Source organism: Mauremys reevesii, linkage group 19 (assembly GCF_016161935.1).
Source record: "Mauremys reevesii isolate NIE-2019 linkage group 19, ASM1616193v1, whole genome shotgun sequence".
Taxonomy (NCBI): Eukaryota; Metazoa; Chordata; order Testudines; family Geoemydidae; genus Mauremys; species Mauremys reevesii.
In genome coordinates, this window is record NC_052641.1 from 2114946 (window position 1) to 2135397 (window position 20452).

The window sequence follows — 20452 nt, forward strand, 5'->3', positions numbered from 1 at the left end:
TCTTTGGATGCCATGGACTTGGCAGCGCGTGCCCTGGCATCGGGTATCGCAATGAGATGTAATATCTGGCTCCAATCCTTGGGTCTCCCCCCAGAAGTTCAGCAAACAATTCAGGACCTCCCGTTCGATGGCCAGGGCCTGTTTGCTGAGCAGACTAGATTGTTTAGCCTGAAGGATTCCTGTAACACCATTAAGTCCCTCAGCATGCATACCCCGGTGACCCAAAGGAAGCCTTTCAAACCACAGACCACCCAGCAGCAGTCTTTCCCCGTTAGGCCCAGGCAGGACTTCTCCCGCAGGAGGAATAGATGTAGTCAGTGTAGGCCATCACGCCCGCCTCCTGGGCAGGGCCAGGGATAGTCTAAGCCCCCTCCAGGCCCTAAGTGCCCCTTTTGAAGGTGCACACAAGGTCAGATTACCAATCCACAGCCAGTCCACTTATCCTCCTTTCCTGAACTGTCTATCCCGCGTCTGTCTGTCTGTTTGTTTGAAGGACTGTGTGCTGTGGCTGGCAGTTGGAAGCTGTGAGCTTCAAAGTAAGGTTTGAAAGCTAGAAGGCTCTGTTAATTGGCTGAGCCTTAGTCAGTGGGCGGGGCTATCAAGAAGGCTAGGGCTTTATAAAGCAGTGAGCAAGCGACCAGGGCTGCTAACAGGGAGTTTCGCAAGGGAGTTTGGAAGGGGAGTGGGAAGGGGGAAGGTTCACTTGCCGTTCTTTAAAACCTGTAAACTAAACTATATTAAAAACTACTTGATTTGAACAATATCCTTTCATTAAATAGGTAGCTGTAGGAGAGAATGCAGGCAGAAGCCCAGCAGCAGAGTGGGGGTTACCCAGTTTATTGCGCTAAGTGCAGCATGCATGATTACCTGCCCGGTGGGGGGGGGTGCATTCGGTGCAAGGAGCTCCTGTTCCCTCAGAGACTGTGTATGGGCTTTGGAGACCAGGGTGGTGGAACTGGAGGAGCTAAGGGAGGCAGAGAGGTATGCTGATGAGGCTTTCCGGGACACTGTAGAATTGTCCCACCTCCGGTCAGACAGCCCCTGGGCTGTTGAGGAGGATGAAAGGTCCAGGAAAGTAGAGCAGTCAATGGGATCAGAGGGAAACCTTCCCATAGTTGAGACTCTCCTTCCAGATGGTGTTGGAGTATCCTCTCCAAACTGAGGAAGGATCTAGAGTGTGGATGCTGCACTTTGGAAGGAATAACCTTCAGAGGAGCCAAGCTTGGTGAGATGGTTTGAGCTGAATTTTGTTCTTCCTTTTGCTTAGTTGTTAATAAAATCAAATCCTAAGGTGATATGTTTAGACATTGCACAGTATGTACCTTGTGTTTGAGAGCAGGTGGGTGAAGGCACCTGTTCACAGCGTACTTCATTTTGTTGGGGTGTACTACATGTTTAAACCTGTGATAACCTTTATTCTGTTCTTAAATGTCAGACACAGTGAAGACTTCAGGTACAGAGAATGCTGAGAACCTTCTCAAAAGAAGAGTTTCTTTGACATCCTCTTCTGGATCAGCAGAGGCTCTTGGTGAGCAGGGGCTGGGGAAAATTGCAGGAAATACAAAATATCTAATTATTATGGAGGGGGATGATGTAAGGTAACCCACTTCCCTTATCAGAGGGGTAGTAGCCGTGTTAGTCTGGATCTGTAAAAGCAGCAAAGAGTCCTGTGGCACCTTATAGACTAACAGACGTATTGGAGCATGAGCTTTCGTGGGTGAATACCCACTTCGTCGGACCCACTTCCCTTAGTTCCACGTCCTTATTGATCTGAAATAACACTCTAATATTTGTCTGTAGAGGAAATAAGAGCTCTTTTCTCAGAGAGCATCCACTGTCACTTTATATGACATGGACTTTCTCTGCTGCATTACAGGAATGAGTGAAGGGAAAAATATTTAAAAGCACTTTATACAGGACCTGGGTTCATTTCCCTGTGCTTCTGTCTTAGTTGGCTTTTCACTGTGCTCTGTAAAATATAAAATATTTCTGTGGCAAATCAAAAGAATACTTAGCTACATTTCAGAATGCAGTATTTATCTTGTGCAAAATCCCAGTAGACCAGTGAGAACAGTCAGTCTAGCCCTGCAGCATATTATTAGTACCCTTACATTTCTCTAGTGCCTTGTTTTGAAAATTTAACCCGTGGGCGAATGAGAGATGATAGGTAGTGTGGGGACAGGTTGGGAAGATGACAAGTAGCTTATGTTTGATACAATAGACAAGAAGGAGCTAGTGAAGGGATGCCAAGAAAAGGATAACATGGGCTTGGAAAATGATCTTTGCAGTAGCATTCTCAATGGATATGAGCGAGGCAAAATTGTATTTGTGAAGGCCAGAGAAAAGGATGTTGCTGTAATCAAGGCGGGGAGGGATAGCTCAGTGGTTTGAGCATTGGCCTGCTAAATCCAGGGTTGTGAGTTCAATCCTTGAGGGGGCCACTTAGGGATCTGGGGCAAAATCAGTACTTGGTCCTGCTAGTGAAGGCAGGGGGCTGGACTTAATGACCTTTCAAGGTCCTTTCCAGTTCTAGGAGATAAGATATCTCCATTAATTTTAAGATGCAAGATGATGAGAGCCTGGAGAGAGTTTTAGCTGTGCAGATGAATAGGAAAGGCTGTATTTTAAAGGTGTTGTGCAAAAAGAATCTGCAAGACATAGGCATAGCCTGGAGGTGAGGACCTACAGAGAGGTCTGAATCGAAGAGGAGACCCAGATTACAGGCCTGAGAATGGAGGTGCGCTCCACAGGAATCAAGAAAAAGAGGTGGGGATGGGGGTGAATTTATTTTGGGGGGGAGGGGAGAGAGAAAATTAAGAGCTGTGTTTTTTAGCCATGTTGAGGTTGAGCTGACAGCTAGCCAGGAGGAGATGTCAGAAACAGACTGAGATTTTAATGTGGACAGAAGGAGGCAGGTCTGGAGTAGACAGGTAGATCTGTGAGTCATTTGCATAAAGATGGTAGTTGAATTTGTTTGTGGATGAGATTACCCAGAGATAAGCTGTAGAGGGAGAAGAGGATCCTATGGTCCTATGGAACCACCACAGAAAGCTGGAGGGTGGGGTGGGATGAGAAAGATCCTCTGAAGCATATGCTGAAGAAATTATTAGAGAGTTAGGAGGAGAATCAAGAGAGAATAGAGTCATAGAAGCCAAGAGAGGGCAAGATTTCAAGGACAGGAGCATGGTCAATTGTGTCCAAGGAATCTGAAAGGTCAAGGAGGATGAGGATGGATTACTGGTGCTGAGAGTTGGCTGCGAGGTCATTGGAGACTTTGTTGAGAGTGGTTTCAGTTGAGTACAGGAACAGAAGCCAGTTTAGAGAGGGTCTAGGACGGAATTGGAGAAGAGGAACTCCAGAGAGAGACTGGAAACTGAGTGAGGCATAATGTAATAAGTGGAGTTGCTCTTTGCCCATGGTACTATGGCTTCGGTCACTGCTTTACTCACGCAAAAAGTGCCATGAGATCTTTATTAACAAGTGATCAAGACCTTGGTTTTTACATTTTATCCCAGCAGTATTGTGTCATGGGTTGGATCACCAAAACCCCCCTGGGAGCTGCCAACTGATATGCCAAGACTACCTCTGCTCCTGTTTTTCCTGCCAGCTGAGGACTCCAGCACCCTGTCTTCCTGAGCCAGACACTCTCATCTGCTCCAACAAAGACCCAGGGTCTAAATTACTTGCCCCAAAGCTTCAGGTTTACCTGAAAACAGCTCACAGAAGTGTGCTTGTCTTTATCACTTAGATGCCCGATGTCCAACTCCCAATGGGGTCTAAACCCAAATAAATCCATTTAATCCTGTATAAAGCTTATGCAGGGTAAACTCATAAATTGTTCGCCTTCTATAACACTGATAGTGAGAGATGCATAGTTGTTTGCTCCCCCAGGTGGTAATACATACTCTGAGTTAATAAGTAAAAAGTGATTTTATTAAATACAGAAAGTAGGATTTAAGTGGTTCCAAGTAGTAACAGACAGAACAAAGTAAAATAAAATGCGCAAATCTATGTCTACTCAAACTCAATACAGATAAGATCCTCACCAGTTCCAGAAGGCTCCCTTTTACAGGCTAATCTCCTTTTAGCCTGGGTCCAGCAATTACTCACACCCCTTTGTTCCAGTTTCTTCCAAGTATCCTGGGGAGTGGAGAGGCTCCCTCTTTAGCCAGCTGAAGACCAAATGGAGGGGTCTCCCAGGGGTTTAAATAGACTTTCTCTTGTGGGTGGAGACCCCCTCCTCACTCCTATACAAAGTCCAGCTCCAAGATGGAGTTCTGGAGTCACCTGGGCAAGTCACATAGAATCATAGAATCTCAGGGTTGGAAGGGACCTCAGGAGGTCATCTAGTCCAACCCCCTAAATACATGCATGTCCATGCATGACTCTCAGTCTTTACAGGCAGAAGCCATTGTCCACATGGTATCTTGTATGTCTCCAGGAAGACTTCTTATGGTGATTGGAGCATTCCAAGATGCATTGTTCCATGGGTGCTTCCTGATCGGGTACTTAACCTTGCGAATTCCTTCCTAAGGAAGCTGATCAAATGCCTCACAAAGCTTACTTAAAAATCAAGCAAGTATACAGCCAATATTCTTAACCTCAAGTACAAAATGATTTATGTTTACAGATAGGATGAATAGATATAGTGGACCATAACTTTTACAGAGATATGTTACATGGCACAGGCAGCACAAAACATATTCCAGTTATGTCATATTCCCATAAAGCAGTATGGGGTACAGCGTCACAAGCATATTGACTACTCAGACCATGTTGGGATGTCAATTGGTGATTCAGAGAAAAGACCGGTACCTATTAGATGATCAATATCACACAAAGGATTTCCTACCATCCTTTATCTTGATTAGCTGGTGAGAATTGACAGGGTCTCAGCAATCTGTGGGAATAACTTTAGAAGCAGCCAAATCTGTGAAATCCATTTTTCTTTCCACTACCACAGTTCCCTGTATTTCTGGGGTGCTGAGCATACTCTGCTCCCAATTCTCAAATTAGGTAGTGTACAAAGAACATAGTAAAATGGATTGACACGTGTGTATCAATCGCACCCCCCCCCCGCTCTACCCCCCAACCTGTTGTTGAAAGTCAGCTTCACAGCACATTAATCCTCTCCGGAGGACAGACAGGCAAGTGTGTCATACAGAGGATCTGGATTTAAGGACAACAGAAACAGGTGAACCACTTGAGATCCCATGATGGATGGAGCTGACAAAGTACAAAGTATTATAATCACTTTTCAGTAACTAGTGTCCTTATTCTAAATGTTTTATAGAATAAGCAATTGTGGAAGTAAAATAGCAGCTCTCTGCTTGTGGGAGACAAAATGAAGACTAGATTTTTCCTTCCTCAAAACAAACAGTGTTGAACAGAAGTGCAATCCTACTGACTGGAGCGAGGCTGCATAGTTGTAAGTCAGAAGTCTCAAACACGCAGCCTGTGGAGCTCTTCCCTGCAGCCTGCCAAGCTCCCTGTGCCCCCCCTTACTTCCTGTCGCCACCAAACTCCCCTCACCCCCACCCCCCTGAGTTATTTTATATGGCAGCTAAGCTCCCCGTGTGCTGCTCCCCAATGTTTGAGGCCCCTGGCCCCGCCTGACACCCCCACGTGCCTCCCCCAAGTGTCCCCTGGCCTTGCTTGCTGCCTCCTCACTGCCCGGAGCCTGCAGCTCCTGCTGACTCTGCTGGGCTCTGCCAGCTGGCGCAGGGTCCTAGTGCCCCCCCTTCACTATGGTCAGGGCAGGCTGCCCTTCCCCTGCCCTAGCCCTGAGCCTCTCCAATGCTCCGAGCCCCTCATCCCCAGCCCCACAGCCCTCACCCCTCCTATCCCCAAACTCCATCCCAGAGCCTGCACCCCTGCCCCAGCCCGGAGCCTGCACCCAGCAGCCAAACTCCATCGCAGTCTGCATCCCAGAGTCTGTACCCCAGACCCCCTCCCCCACCCAAACTCCCTCCCAGAGTCTTAGGCAGGTGGGGGTGGAGTTTAGGGGAGGGCAGGTTCTGGGCACCACCAAAATTTCTAGAAACCTGCCACCCCTAGAAGAGACAGAGCAGGAGCGGAGTGGTGGTGCAGCCCAGTGCAGTGGGGAGGCTTTACTGAGTGTATATATTTTATTAAAACCGCTTGGAAATGACTTTGTCAAAAAAAGAACACTCGTGGAAGAAAAGAGAGTTTTTCAAGACAAATGGGAGAATTTATATTTTTTTCACAGAGGTAAAAGATAAAATTCAATGCCTTATTTGTCAGCAAACAATTGCTGTTCCCAAGGCGTATAACGTGTGTCGGCACTACAAGACGATGCACCGTGAAAAATATGATGCATTCACTGGAAAAATCCAGAGGAAAAACTTCAGCAACTTAAAGCAGCATTTGCCAAGCAAAGAAATTTCTTTTAGCTTATTAACAAGTCTAGTGAAGATTCAGTAAGAGCAAGTTTTGTGATAAGCAAAATGATAGCGAAATCATCGCAACCTTTTACAGAAGGCTTATTTGTAAAAGAATGTCTTATGAAGGCCAGTGAAATTTTATGTCCTTATAGGAAGAAAGTTTTGGAAGGCATAAGCTTCTCTACCAATACAGTTGCCTGCAGGATAACAGATTTAGCTGATAATGTGCAAAAACAATTGATTCAAATAGCAAAAGACTTTGAAGCATTTTCAATTGCTCTTGATGAGAGTACAGATGTATCAGATACCGCACAGTGTTCATTAGAGGTGTGGTTTGCAATTTGAATATAACTGAAGAATTGCTAGACTTAATGCCACTGAAGGGTACCACAACGGGACGTGACCTATTTCAAGGACTGGAAGAGTGCATTGAAAAAGCTGCGCTGCCATGGAACAAACTTGTATCTTTGGCTATGGACGGTGCGCCATCAATGTGTTCTGAAAACGTTGGTATGGTTGGATTATTGAAGACCAAACTGAACAGCCTCAATATACCAGGAATTAGCTTCACCGGTATACATTGTATTTTGCACCAAGAAGCCCTGTGTAGTAAAAGTCTACAAATGAAGGAAGTTATGGATGTAGTTGTTAAAACTGTTAATTTTATACATGCACGAAGGCTGAATCAGACAGTACACTTCTTTTCTAGCAAGTATGGACAGCGAATATGGGGAACTTCTGTATCACGCTCAAGTTAGATGGCTGAGTCTTGGAAATGTTTTGAAGCGTTTTTTTGCACTTAGAGAGGAGATTGATTTCATGAAAATGAAAAGCAAGGAGGTTCCACAGCTTGCTGATTCCACTTTTATCTGCAACCTTACTTTTCTAAGAGATGTAACTGATCACCTGAATGCACTGAACTTGAAACTTCAGGGTAGAAAACAGGTGATAACACAGATGTACGACCATGTGGGGGAAACAGCTGACTGCTGGCAATTTGGTTCATTTCTCCACTCTAAATTCCTTAGGAAAAGTTGAACCCAAATCACTGAAAGAATATGCAGAGATCATTTCTAACTTATACAAACAGTTTGATGTGTGGTTTAATGATTTCAAGGCACTTGAACCAAATTTTCAACTTTTTTCCACACCATTTGCTGTTGAAATTGACTATGTTGCAGAGGAAATGCATGTTAGTGGAGCGAGTTAGTGGAGCTTCAGTGTGACACCATTTTGAAGCAGAAGTATACAGATGTTGGAATTCCAGAATTCTACAGGTTTCTTTCACAATCGAAGTCCGCGGCTCCAAGGTCGACTCCGCCACCGCCTTTTGCAGTGGTGGAGTACCGGAGTTCGAACTATCGCGTCCAGATTAGACGCGATAGTTCGAACTCCGAGAAGTCGAACTCACCGCGTTGACCCGGCTCGTAAGTGTAGACTAGCCCTGTGTGTGTGTGTGTGTGTGTGTGTGTGTGTGTGTGTGTGTGAACAGTTTTTCTCTTTCATGAAGATTAACAAATCTGTGTTAAGGTCAAGGCTCACTGATTAACATTTGAAAGCAACACTGAGATTGGTTTTGTCTCAGGATATTAAACCTAATACTGATGCTCTGGTTGATGCAAAACGCTGCCAGCTAAGTGGCCAAAAATGAAATGACTGTCAAAATTAGCACTGACTTTTCACATTACAGTTAAAGTAGTTAATAAAAAAGTTAATAAATTGACTTTTAATAGCATACTATATTTTAATACTATACTACTATATTACTCTCTTTTCTGCCTACTTCCAGGCGCTTTCCACCGCCAAACAGCTGTTGGTGGCACTTAGCACTTTCCAGGAGGGATTGGGGAGGAGTGGGGAGCCACACACTCAGGGGAGGAGGTGGAGAAGAGACAGGGCAGGGGTGGGGCAGAGCATCATGGAAGGGGTGGAGTGGGGGCAGGGCCAGGGGCAGCGGGGGTGTGTGTCAGTGGTGCGGCCTTCGGGCCAATGTGCTAGTCCTCATATGGCCCTCGTGGTCATTTGAGTTTGAGACCGCTGTTGTAAGTGATGGCTTTGCTCTTGTGAATAAGTGTTCAGGAAGGGAGAAGCAGTGAGATATTGTCAGAAGTGTGCCCATATCCTGGCACTTGCACAGTGACTTTCATACCAGACTTTCATACCAGAACATTGTGGGTCAGCAGTGAGCAAGTATTGGCCAATAAGGATGAAGCTCCACTCAGTTGCCTATGTCCTTCTGTTCCTTTGCTTTAAGATTTCTAGGTAACATTTGCTTGCTACATCCTTTCTGATTCCCACTTTGGCAGCAAGATGGTTTGGTTTAATTTAATTTATTCCCAGGCATAAAAAAGGGTTGTGGGAAGACGTGACTTGTAGAATTGTAGTAGAGTAGTATGTTCATCCATGGGCTACCTTTCCTTTGTGCTCTATGATTTTAATAGAAAGAGCCAAGTATAAGATGCTTCTCATGGCTGTGTGATAAGATGTGACACATTGCTGGATTCCTTTTTTAGGCCTTGTCTTGCAAATCACTTACGTATGTGCTTAGCTTTATGCGTGAGTTTAAATGCTTTGCTGGATCAGAGTCTTAACGTATGCAGTTCAGCTGGTGGCATAACACAAGCATGTAGGTGACCGTGTTCTCTTTGAGGTGCTCTTCTAATGCTCTTATGGAAGTTTTTCTGGAGTGACTGTTTTTGGAGTAGCTAATACTAGTCTTTCATGGCAGTTAATAACTGAATACTGTATGGCCCCATTGGAGCTTAGTGGCTTCCAGAACTGCCAAGTTTGCTTCATTGTTAGAGACAGAATGAAAGAGATGGAAAAGATGTGCCAGAGAGAAAGGGGAGATAACCCAGGCCCCTGACTTGGACGAGCTGGAGTTCCTCAGCATGATGGGAGACCATTATGGACTTGGGGGCAGTCCAAGCTTTCACATAGCTCCTCACCTTTAGAAATAATAATAATAAAATATATATTTTTTAAAATGTCATCTTCAATTGCTCAGAATGATAGAAAATTAAATGAATTTCTCTTCACAGGTCAATTTCTGGTGGTTGTTTTGCAGGTCACTTTAACTGTTCAGTTATGGAACCACACAGTCTGTGCAGAGGGGCTAGAACCAGATAGCCTGGTGAGAAAATGCTGCTCTAATAAAGGCAAAATTGACAGAGAGAGTAGAAAGTTAATGCTGTTTTCCTTGTCGTGCTGTCTGTGAAGCCTTTGCATAGCAGCCCTTGTGGATATACCCCTCTACCTCGATATAACGCTGTCCCCGGGAGCCAAAAAATCTTACCGCATTATAGGTGAAACTGTTATATTGAACTTGCTTTGATCCACCGAAGTGCGCAGCCCTGCCCCCTGGCACTGCTTTACTGCATTATATCTGAACTCGTGTTATATCGGGTCACGTTATATCAGGGTAGAGGTGTAGTAATTTCTAGAAGCTGCAAGATGATCCAGCTATATTGCAACATCAGGCTGCATTTTCTTTGCTATTGTGCAATTCTTAACTTTAGGAATAAAAAAAGAAAAGTGGCCTATGGATGTATATGGTGTTTGCTGTCCTTGAGAAGACTGACCAAGAAGTGCTATAGGGAAGGCTAACCGAGCCATGGTGGTGGGAGTGCTTTGAAAAAACTTCTTTCATTCTGTTTGCAGGTAGCTCCAGTGGCACTAAATCAGACTTGGATATGGCGTACGAGAGAGCCAGGGTGCATTTCACACCAGATGAAACTCCGACCGGTCCTGTTGTGAGCAAGGTAGACATTCTCTGCATGAGGTCAGAGATACTCTTCCCTCCTTCCCTTTTAATGTGGTTCCTCCTCATGCACCTGAATAAGGAATTCGATTGTGCTTACGGATTGCATGGTCACATAAAATATTCTGCAACTATGCACTTATACATAGGCGGATGGAGCTCTGGCCCTCTCCATGAGGGTTGTGTCAGCATCCAGTCTTCATGTAAAGCCAGATGTTTGCAGAAGCAGATCAGTTGTCTTGTGTAAGTGTATTTAAAACTTGTAATTACTCAATAGAGTTTAATGGCTCTTCTGGCTCATTAGTCCCAACAAGGACTCTGGTACTGAGGCATGGGATAAAAGTCCTTATGAGACTGCTTTGACAAATAATAGTGCATATGCTGTAGCTATTTTAGCTTGGATGTTACCCACATATCAAAAGGGATTACTCTAACGGATGAATCTTCTACCAGATCATGTTTTACCTATCAAAACTGGTTCAAAAGCCACAGCAGTTCAAAAGCCACATCCAGCTTGTGAGATTTTGACTGGGTTTTCCATCCTGTGACTCAAAATCTACTCATCTGCTTTTCTGTTTCCAAGACTTGTCTGTTTTTAACTTTTTTAAAAGCCCAGGTGAGAGCATGAACTGCAGATTTCAATTCAGAGCAAAAGTATACAGCTGACTAATTATACATCTTTGCAAATTAAAGTTTGAACTGAAATTTTGGTAAAGATATTGGAGAAACTATTGCTATTTGGTAAAGGTTCCTCCTACCCTGGAGGCTGCAGTGGTGGTTCTGGGTAAGAGGGGTAAGCAGAACTGGAAGAGGAGGCGGTCTTCACAGAAGAAGCAGGTAGTCAGGTATCTTCTAGGACCTAGAGGTGGTTTTAACCTTTACTGCAGCCTGCACCCCTTTGGTTCTCAAAATATGTTCTCACACCCCTTATCAAAAATCGTTGAAGTAGGTCAGTTCTTTAAACCTAGATATATTTTTTGTTTGTATATTACAGTAATCATTAAAATGTATAATGTAAATAAATACGTAGGTTTGATGACACAAAGTAGTTGCACTTACGTGCCTGTGCTTAATTTGTGTTTTCGATGATTTACCTTCCAAAAAAATCTGGCATGTCTCACACCCCCAGAAAGGGCTCTCGTGCCCCCAGGGGGTGCGTGCACCCCAGATTAAGAACTACGAGAATCTAGGTTCCGCATCTGGCTATGGCCATCCCCACCTCCTTCTGCATTTGGGTTTCAGGCCAGATTAAACAAAGAAACCTTCTCAATCTCAAAAACACTTTGCAGTGCAGGTGATGGTGGTGTTTCAGAGACTGAAAAGGGGAAGGCCTGAGTTTCACACAATATAGGTGACTTAGCAGGCTGGTCTCTGATCAGAGTGGAGTGTGTTTGTGCCAGAAGCCTCTGGGATTTTTGTGTAAGTGCTCCTGTATTTGACTGGTATATGCTAGGTCCTCTGAGACTCAATCTATGCAGGATCCTGCTTTCTGAGAACTGTGATGAAGAAACAGTTTTACCCTCATGTCCTTGGTGAGGTTTGGAATTTTCTCTGAGATATTTCTCCAGACTCCCACAGACATCTCTCTGGATTTGTTACTCCCGTTGTCATGTGTAATTGCCTGTCTCACTGTTTTAATTAAATCTTAATTCCATCATAGCAGCAGCTGCCTAATTTGTGAGATACTTGGGGGAGGGAGGATTTAAAAGATAGAAATCTTATTTCTCTCTTTTCCAGGCTTCTGGGATGCCAGATGAATAAACCTATTCTTGCATTAGAACGACCGACTGTCTAGGGAAACACAAGGGTGATTAATTTAGTGAACAGTTGTGAGCTTTTTGTTCTTGTTTTAAAAACTCCTACGTGTTTCTAGGTCACCAGTTATGGTAGGTTGGAGAGCATAGATGATACCACGATTTCTTTTTCCCAGGTAGATGCCAATTGTAGCATGAAAAATAACATTTGGCATCTCTGCTTTTTTAAAGTCTATATTGAAGAAGACTGTGACCGTGACACACACTCCCTCTGCGGTTCTCCATTACATAGAGGGTGACCTAGCTGCGCCAGACTCCTGTGCCGGCAAACAAATTGACGCCATCTTCGAAGCTGCTAAGAAAGACCTTTTAACATTGATGAAACTCAATGTAAGTTATTAAAGGAGAAATGATCTTGCTGTGCCCTTTGTCCCATTCTGCACAATCAGTAAAAAGTAAATCACCTCCCTGATGTACTGCAAACTCTTTAGAAGGGAAATAGACTGGTTGAGCAGGAGTTCCTCTATTCCTCAGTCTGTTAAAGTTGAAAGCAGGATTGAAATAGATGTAACTTTACATCTGTAATGCTTAATGCATGACTGTCGGCCATTTGAGTTTATTTTTGCCTTTGAAGTTGCAGTTATGTACCTTACTGGTAGGAATCACAAAGGTTTTTACTGCAGGTAAGTGAGAAACAACTTCTCATTTTTATCTAATCTTACACTTTTTGTTGTCAACAACCCATGTTGACAGTCCTTCTCAGACTGCCTATAGGTGGCAGTGTGATACTCAGTTGCAACAAGTGCAAATATCAGTACCTTTGGAAAGTGCGTGCGGGCAGCTTTTGTGCTCATATAAAGAAAGGAGGCTGCCAGTGGAGCAGATGGCTTTTGACAGCGTATAGACTTCTTGAAAGGATACCTGATATATGGATATTAATATTCAAAAACTGATCATGGTATAAGATTGGAAACTGAGGTTCTTGGAATGCCAGTAACTGGAGCACACTGCAAAGCCTTTCTGTTTAGTGATATGTGATGAACCCTGCATACATTAAGATGCACATTTAAAAAAAAAAAAAAAAGGGACTAATACAAGCAGTGTCCAACATGCCTGAGCTAACTTTGTTCTGGGTCTTAATATTTTAATATCCTGATGTTTGAAGGTTTATATTTGTGGCTGAAAATCTAAATACTGTATGCGTGTAACAATTTATGGGGCCCCCATTGTGGTCGGTGCAGAACAACATTACATAAGCTTTTGTGTTCTGCTTCTTTGTCTCCAGGAGCAAAAGAAAACCTCCAGAGTTACTATTTTGCTCAGCATACAAAGTCCTTACTTGAGTCAGAGTTTTCAGGGCTTGCTGAGTTTATAGCCCTGCTTCTGTGGTACCTGAACATCTCCCACTTGATTTACAAATGAATCCATTCAAATAAATGAGTCATCCACTTGTGTAGCTTTATAAAAGCAGTAGAGTCCCCTTGCTGTAGTGGCAGTTGGCTAGCTAAAAGCCTGAATGAATAGGTGAGTGGTGCCATAAAGGTGCCAAGCTCTGGCAGATTGACAGAAACTGCAAAAGCCCTCAATTGAGGAGGACTGGCACTGTCCTAGATACTTGAATTCCAAGAACTAATTGCAGGAGCAACCCAGTTATCTGTGCCATTTGTTTAAAAAAGTCTATTTTCTGTTAGATCAAATGAGTTCCAAAAGAGGGCCTAAATTCTCTCTCTCTCTCTGTGTATGTGACAGTACAGATGAAACAAAGATGTCCTGCACCCCAACCCCATGCCCTGAGTCCCCTCCTGCATATCTACACTGCACTCCCTCCCACACCCGGCCCCAGCCCTACATTCTTGGCCCTGCATGCAATTTCCCCAGCCAGATGTGGCCCTTGGGCCAAAAAGTTTGCCCACCCCACACTACAGTGTTGGGAGGGTTCTCCTGTCACTATAGTTAATCCTCCTCCCCAAGAGGCAGTAGCTAGAATTCTTCTGTTGACCTAGCACTTTCCACACCAGGGTTTAGGTTAGCTTACACCGGTGTCACTTAGGGATGTGGATTTTTCATGTCCCTGAGGGAGGTAGCTGGGTTGTCTTACCTTAATTCAGGCCAGGTCTACACTAAAATGTTAGCTTGATATGAGGTACTCTTAAACCTGTTTATGAATTTCCACATAAGGGAGTTGCACTAATTCAATTAACTCTGTTTCTAAATTGATGTAGTTAAATCAATGGAATTTTTGTATGTTGACAAAGTCATGTAGTATATTGACGTTAAAGTTCTGAGTTATATTCTCCTGCCACCCTAAAATATTCAGAGGTTCACCATAAGGTAGCTACCAAAAATAGTTTAAGCTAAGGAGCGATTTTGATTTTTAATAGAAAAGGAAAAAATTCTTGCCCTCTACATATATCTTAGGGAGAGAGGCAGCAGGATCCTCTGGCTAGCGCAGGGAATAGGAATTGGAAAAGCTAACTCCTACCCCTAGTGCCGATCCTGTCTCAAGATTTGGCATTGGGGAAGTCACTTTGCCTTTCTGTGCTTTGGTTTTCCCTTGTTCCGAATGAAGTTAATACTTCCTCACCTCACCGGGGTGTTGTGAAGCGTAATCATTTAGTGTATGTGAAACACTTTGAAATTTTCTGAAGGAAGGTGCTTTGAAAGTAATTATCTTACCAGCACAAAAATAAATGGCTGTTGCAGTTGATTTTTAAACCAAGAGCTCTGGGTCACCTTTCTTTCCACCATAACTGGGGGTCAAACTTGGGGTGCAAATGGCATAGCTCAAATGCAGGAAATAATTTAGCTGAGCAGCTAATCACCAAGTGAGCTCTTGCAGTCTAGCACAGCATATTGCAAACTATAGCGGGGCCTTAGACATGTGGGCTCTAAAATTAATGCACATTATTACGCCTCAGTGCCTGAAAGAAGGAGAGAGAGAAAGCTAATTTGAATAGTTCAGGCCTTGTAGCCTTGTGCACTATTATTTATGGAGGGCTTAATTTAGCTCTGCAGAGCGGCATTGACTTCTCTTTTGGGACTCGTAACGTGCCCTATCATTTTGCTTTCAAGGCAAAACAAGAGTCGGTTTCAATGTTTCAAATAGTTATAATAACCTGGAAGATGAATCCTCCCATTGTTCTCATGATGTCTGATAGAGGCGATCTACTCTAATTATACCCGTTAATTAGTGTGTTTAAAACAATAGCCTCTCTCCTAATCTATAATTTAAAGAGTGAACCTGCCAGGTGACTTCAGCTGTGCTCAAAACATAGGGCCTGACTCATAGCAGAGAAAATGGCTAGTTTCCAGGCTGCCCACATGGGCTTAGTGAAGCAAATGCCAGGCGACTTTATTTCCCTTTCAACTGAATATTGCTCTTAGCTGGGGACTTTGAAAGAACTGGTACTTCCACCTCTTCAATCAGAGTGGAGAGTGACTTATAAAGAATGGAATTTGCGACACTGTGGTTATGACAGCAGCTGTGGGTTACATGTGTAGTGTCTGGTAAGACCATATACCTGGCCAGATTAATAGTCTCAAGTTAGTATCTTCTAATTTTTGCTGTAGAGCTTGCTATAGAATATTTAGTACTTCATTTGTCTTGGAGACTATCTGGCCTCTGGGAAATGGGTTCGTGGTATCAGCCCAGCTTGTTGTGGATGTCACAGAAGCACTTCACAGTTCGTAGTAATTGGTACTTGCTGATACTATTAATAGAGAGGCAAAGGCAGATTGGGCTATGGACAATAAACTGTTTGCTCTCACCCTTTGTGGCTACCCTACAAGCTCAACAGAGGCATGCTGGTGGGACAGTGTGTGAGTGAAATCCTGCTGTACATGTTCTGTGATTAGATAGAAACAGTGAATATTCAAGGCTGTCAGTCTGACATCAGTCTTCAGCATGAAAACTCATTTTTTGAAAAGTAATTTATTACCCCTGCATCCTCCACTGGCATCCAGTTTACTGCCATTACCAGTTCAAGTTTCTGGTCATCAACTTCAAGCCATCAGTAGGTCAGGACCCAGGTACATTAGTGACCATATTGCCTAAATAACTGCTTTCCTCTGGGACATTGCAGTTGCAAAACTCGGGACAAAACACGTAAGAGCTGGAGTTGATGCTCTTGATGAGGAGGTTCACTTGTAAGAATGAGCTACTATAAGAAGTAGGCTGATCTGAAGTCTGGCAACTGCCTTTAGAGTGTGCTGCAGAATGCACCATGACTAGAATAGGGAAGAGAAGGAAGGAAAAAATCTCCCAATAAGAACTTAGAATGCAGTGAGAGACGAGCAGAAGACTCCACTAAGCCCACTGTGTTGACCCTTGTGTTCCAGATGTAATCAACCCATGCAGCGCTCTCCTACTATGGGGATGACCACTATTGACAACCCTAAGACGGGTAGAATTTGTAAAATTAGAGGGTGACCAAAACAACTCTTCTTATTGAAGAAGTTACTTAGCTGAAATAGTAGTTACATGAAGAAATGCCCCAAACTTTATACTGATAGGAGATGCGACACTTACGCATGTAATAGAAGAGCTAATCATGGTTGCATAGGATGAGCAGAGCTTTGCAATTAAATTAGTTTCAGTTACAATGAAGTAAAAAATGGGTCCTTTAAAAATGTAGCACTCAGTATCAAGATTTTTTTGGTCCTGAATTATCTTAATAATGGAATAATGCAGGCTCGTCAAACTCCTATGTAGCAGAAACGTGCTGGAAATCTATTGGCTATATTTGAAGACTTTTTTTTTTAAAGGATTAATGGTAATTTTTTGCCATTGTTCTTCATAACTGAAAGTTTGTTTCAACATGGTTTGAAGAAAAATGTTCTCTAAAAAGAATTCCATGAAGACCTGCCTTTTTTGAAAATGGTTACCATCTCCTATAGTCTCAAATAGGACTGAGGTTACATGTGGCCTCATTTTAAGATGCCCTCTTTCAAAATAGGCACCCAATGGGAGTAAGCCAAGCTGCCCTGAGATCAGCTTATGGTTTATGACCTCATGAGGAAAAAAGAAGAATGACTGTGGGGCAGAGTTGAGGTTGCTTGGGTACCTTAACTGTGCATTTCCAGATCTTAACATGTTTGGGTTTCTTTTAAATTAACCTTGATTCTGCTTGTTTTGAGGTAATTACAATACCCCTATATTGGGTTTTATCCTTAAGTTGCTGGGATGGGAGCCCTGGGGCATGTCTACACTGCATTTGGGAGCATGCTTCGGTTTTCCAGCTGGAAAAGACACACACTAATTCTGCAGGCTGAAAATAACAGGGTAGCTAGGAGTAGCACTGGCAGCAGCTTGGGCTTGCTGCCTGAGTACCCCGCTTCTAGCTGCAGTGTAGCATACATTTACATTTGAACTGAGGATATGATTCCTAGCTTGTGCAGATGTACCCATGCTAGCTCTGCTGTATCTAATGCCTAAAAATGAACCCATAGCTGTGGCAGCATGCACAGCAGGAGGGAGTATCCGCCTTGAATATGTACCTGGCATCTCTGATGGGATGTACTTGGTGGTGAGGCTCCCACCCCTACGGCTACATTCTGGTTTTGTGTGCTAGCTCTCATTGAGTGATCTCAAGTACACTTTGACGTTCCCTCAGGCTCAAATTTGGGTGGGCTTGGGTGCTAATTGGGTGGGCTGTGGCTCACCCAGGCCCACTTGTGGCTATGCCTCTTGTATGTAGTATGCTGTTGAAACTGCAAGGGGAACTGAGGTAGGCAGGCTGTAATCACTGGAGACTGGGTTTGAGCAGGATACATATAACTATTATGATAAGATATTAATGTGTGTTGTTTCTTCCTGGGGGCAGGTGGAGTGAGATGAAACCAAAAATGTACATAACATGAGAGATGTGGCACAAGTTGTTTGTTGCTCAGATCTCATTTAGAGTAGATCTGTGTATAATTCACTTTTTCCATGAACTGAAGTTAAGTGGCATCTAAATATGACCTTTTATACATGTCCAAGAATAATTGGCACAGTGTATTTTGGTGCCCAGCTGTGATTCAGAAAACCATCAAATGAACGGCGTCGGAAGGAAGCCAGCCAAACGCATGGAGCCCTCAATCCAAGAGCAAGGTGTGGGCTTGCAACCAGAGCTGTGAGGGATTTAGGTGATTTTTTCTCTTTGACTCAGGAACACGTTGGTTTTTATAGTCCTGTTCTATTGAAGGGCAACTGAAAAGCTTTTGAAAATTAAATTTAGGAGGATTTTTAAGCTCTCAGTTGGATATTGGGATATGTGCAGGCTTAAATATGACACACAACCAAATCTGTAAACAGTTTGAAGGAAGAATTTCTTTTCCATCTGCCTGCCAAGGGCTGCATATGCTTTTCTGTGTTCCCCTCCTCTAAGTGCAGTTGGTATTTGACCTCTAGGGAGAAATGCACCCCAGTGCAGAGGACAACTTGAGAACCTTGCAGTAAGGGCTTATATGGGATTTATGTGGTGCTTTGTATGGATGCTCTTGGTGAATCACACCCCTAATGCCGACCTGGATGTTCAAGAAACTACTCTGCTTTTGGAGATTGGTGTCAGCTCTTGGTAGAGGAGTGGGGAACTCAGAAACCTGACCTGGGGTTTAGGCAGATGGGTGACTCCTGGATACAATAATGCATCTTAGAAACACCTAGATTGATTCTTTTTCGGATAATTCTGTCTTCCAGATATCAGTAAATGTTAAGTCTACGTGTACAGGTAGTGAATTGAGGTCTTTAAAAATGAAGTGAAAAGCTTTAAAATTAATTCTGAAAAAAACTTTGCATGTGCAAACACACTCCAGCTAACATGGTTATTATTAAAAAGTTATTTCCTGTCTAACATCCTGTAGAACGTTCTAGTAGGAACAGTGACTAAACAGAGCCTTGCACGAGCCCTTAGGGAAAATGATCAGTTCCTCTTCCAATGAGGTTCTTTCTTGCTTAACACTAGGAGGCTGAGTAAATTACATGCATGGGCCTCATTGACCATTCTTTTCACAGGTCCTTGTAGTGGTTTGACTTGAGCCAGTTTTCCTTTACTTGGTAGTATTTCTTCCCAGATGGTGGGACATTCTCAGCATTCTTTGGGACATCTCACCCTTACGGTGATATGGCTAGCCCTGGATGGCAGATTCCTGTTCTCTTTATTTGGGCCACAGAGATATTTACCCATGTTCCTCACTGTGGAGTCAATGATCAGGGTTGCTTACTGTGATGGTTCTTGGGGGTACCCAGGGCTGTTACCTTGTTACCCCCCGTCTCTAGCTTGAGAGTCTTGCCTCTCTGATAGCTGGGTGTTAGCTCCCTAACACCACCAGCCTTTCAGTCACTGAAGCAGTCTCCCTGGGGCTATGCCAGCCTTGACTTTATTTTGCAAGTTAACAATAGGTGCAGCCAAATCCGCTTGAAGTATTCCCCTGTGATATACAGCCCCTGACACTGGCTACTCACAGAAATCCTAGATGCTCTGCTCCCAAAGGAACAGTTACTTGTGTTATCTTAAATCACTTCTCCTGTATTGTGCTCAGCACTTCTGAGCACTTATAATAAAATGAGAGTTTATTTAAGAAAAAATAAAGGTTCCATTAGAAACAAGAGAGTGATGGAAACAGATGGTTACCATACAAAATAAAACCATAAAAGGCAAACTAGGGCCTGCACTTATTAATCATTGCTTTTCCTATCTAATAAAGTAGGTTTTTCACCCCGGTTCAGAGCTGGCTGGCTTCCCAGGAACTAGGATCCATTATTTCATGAAATACTTATGCTCAACAAGATGTCTCCTTAGTGAATGGATGCAGAATGTCTGTTTCCAATCTGTGATACTCTTTTGTCTTTTTAACCGATAGGGTGATCCCTGTCTAATGTTCCTTTTTACCTCCAAGTGGTTTTGATGTTTATAGCTTATCTTTGATGGGTTTTCATTGTCATTTCTGTGTTGGGTCAGCAATGGACAATTGAGCAATACATTATATTATTGGCTACCCAGGGAGGGTTGACAACTCCCTCCCACTTGAAAGGGCCCTAACTGAGGCATATCGGTCCTTGGTGACTTACTTTCACTCCAAGACCGTAAGGCATAGTTTTCATTGGAGAAGGCAAAGTTGCCTAAATATCACCTGTAAATACATCTTTCAGTGATAATGAGTATTGATTAAGTTACATGCTTCCAGTAGAGACTTCACATTGCTACCTTTATGGATAAATACCATGAAAATGGTGTATTAGGTGTAGTGATTTGTCAGGTCTGAAACAGGAGATGCTTGTAAAGAACAGTGAACCCTTTGCCAGTTGATGCCAATGGGCCTGTGTTACATTTCTCTTTTTTCTCTTCTTGTGGAGGCTTCATGTTGCTTCTTGCTTCTGGTCAAGCCACTGGCCTACTCTTAGTCACTGCCTTTTCCTTCCAGGCAGAAATACTCCTTGTTGGCCAGCAGGCTGGCTGAAAAGTTTGATACATGTTTCTCTTCTGCTCCTCTTACTAGTTGCCACATTCTTTTGCTCCTCCATAACTATCTCAGCCGTTGTCATAAGCTGCTTT

The 20452-nt window shown here is 43.4% G+C and overlaps 1 protein-coding gene across 8 annotated transcripts in view; it reads left to right on the forward strand.

Moving 5' to 3' along the window:
* PNPLA7 (patatin like phospholipase domain containing 7) overlaps positions 1-20452 on the forward strand; it is a 363329-nt gene that overhangs the window by 101109 nt on the left and 241768 nt on the right. For 7 of the 8 annotated variants that reach the window (XM_039506224.1, XM_039506218.1, XM_039506223.1 and 4 more), the window contains 3 exons: positions 1436-1528; positions 10065-10165; positions 12150-12308. In XM_039506224.1, the coding sequence (XP_039362158.1) occupies positions 1436-1528; positions 10065-10165; positions 12150-12308 (353 nt within the window). The remainder of the gene's footprint in view (positions 1-1435; positions 1529-10064; positions 10166-12149; positions 12309-20452) is intronic. The other variant, XM_039506222.1, reaches the window with a different exon arrangement.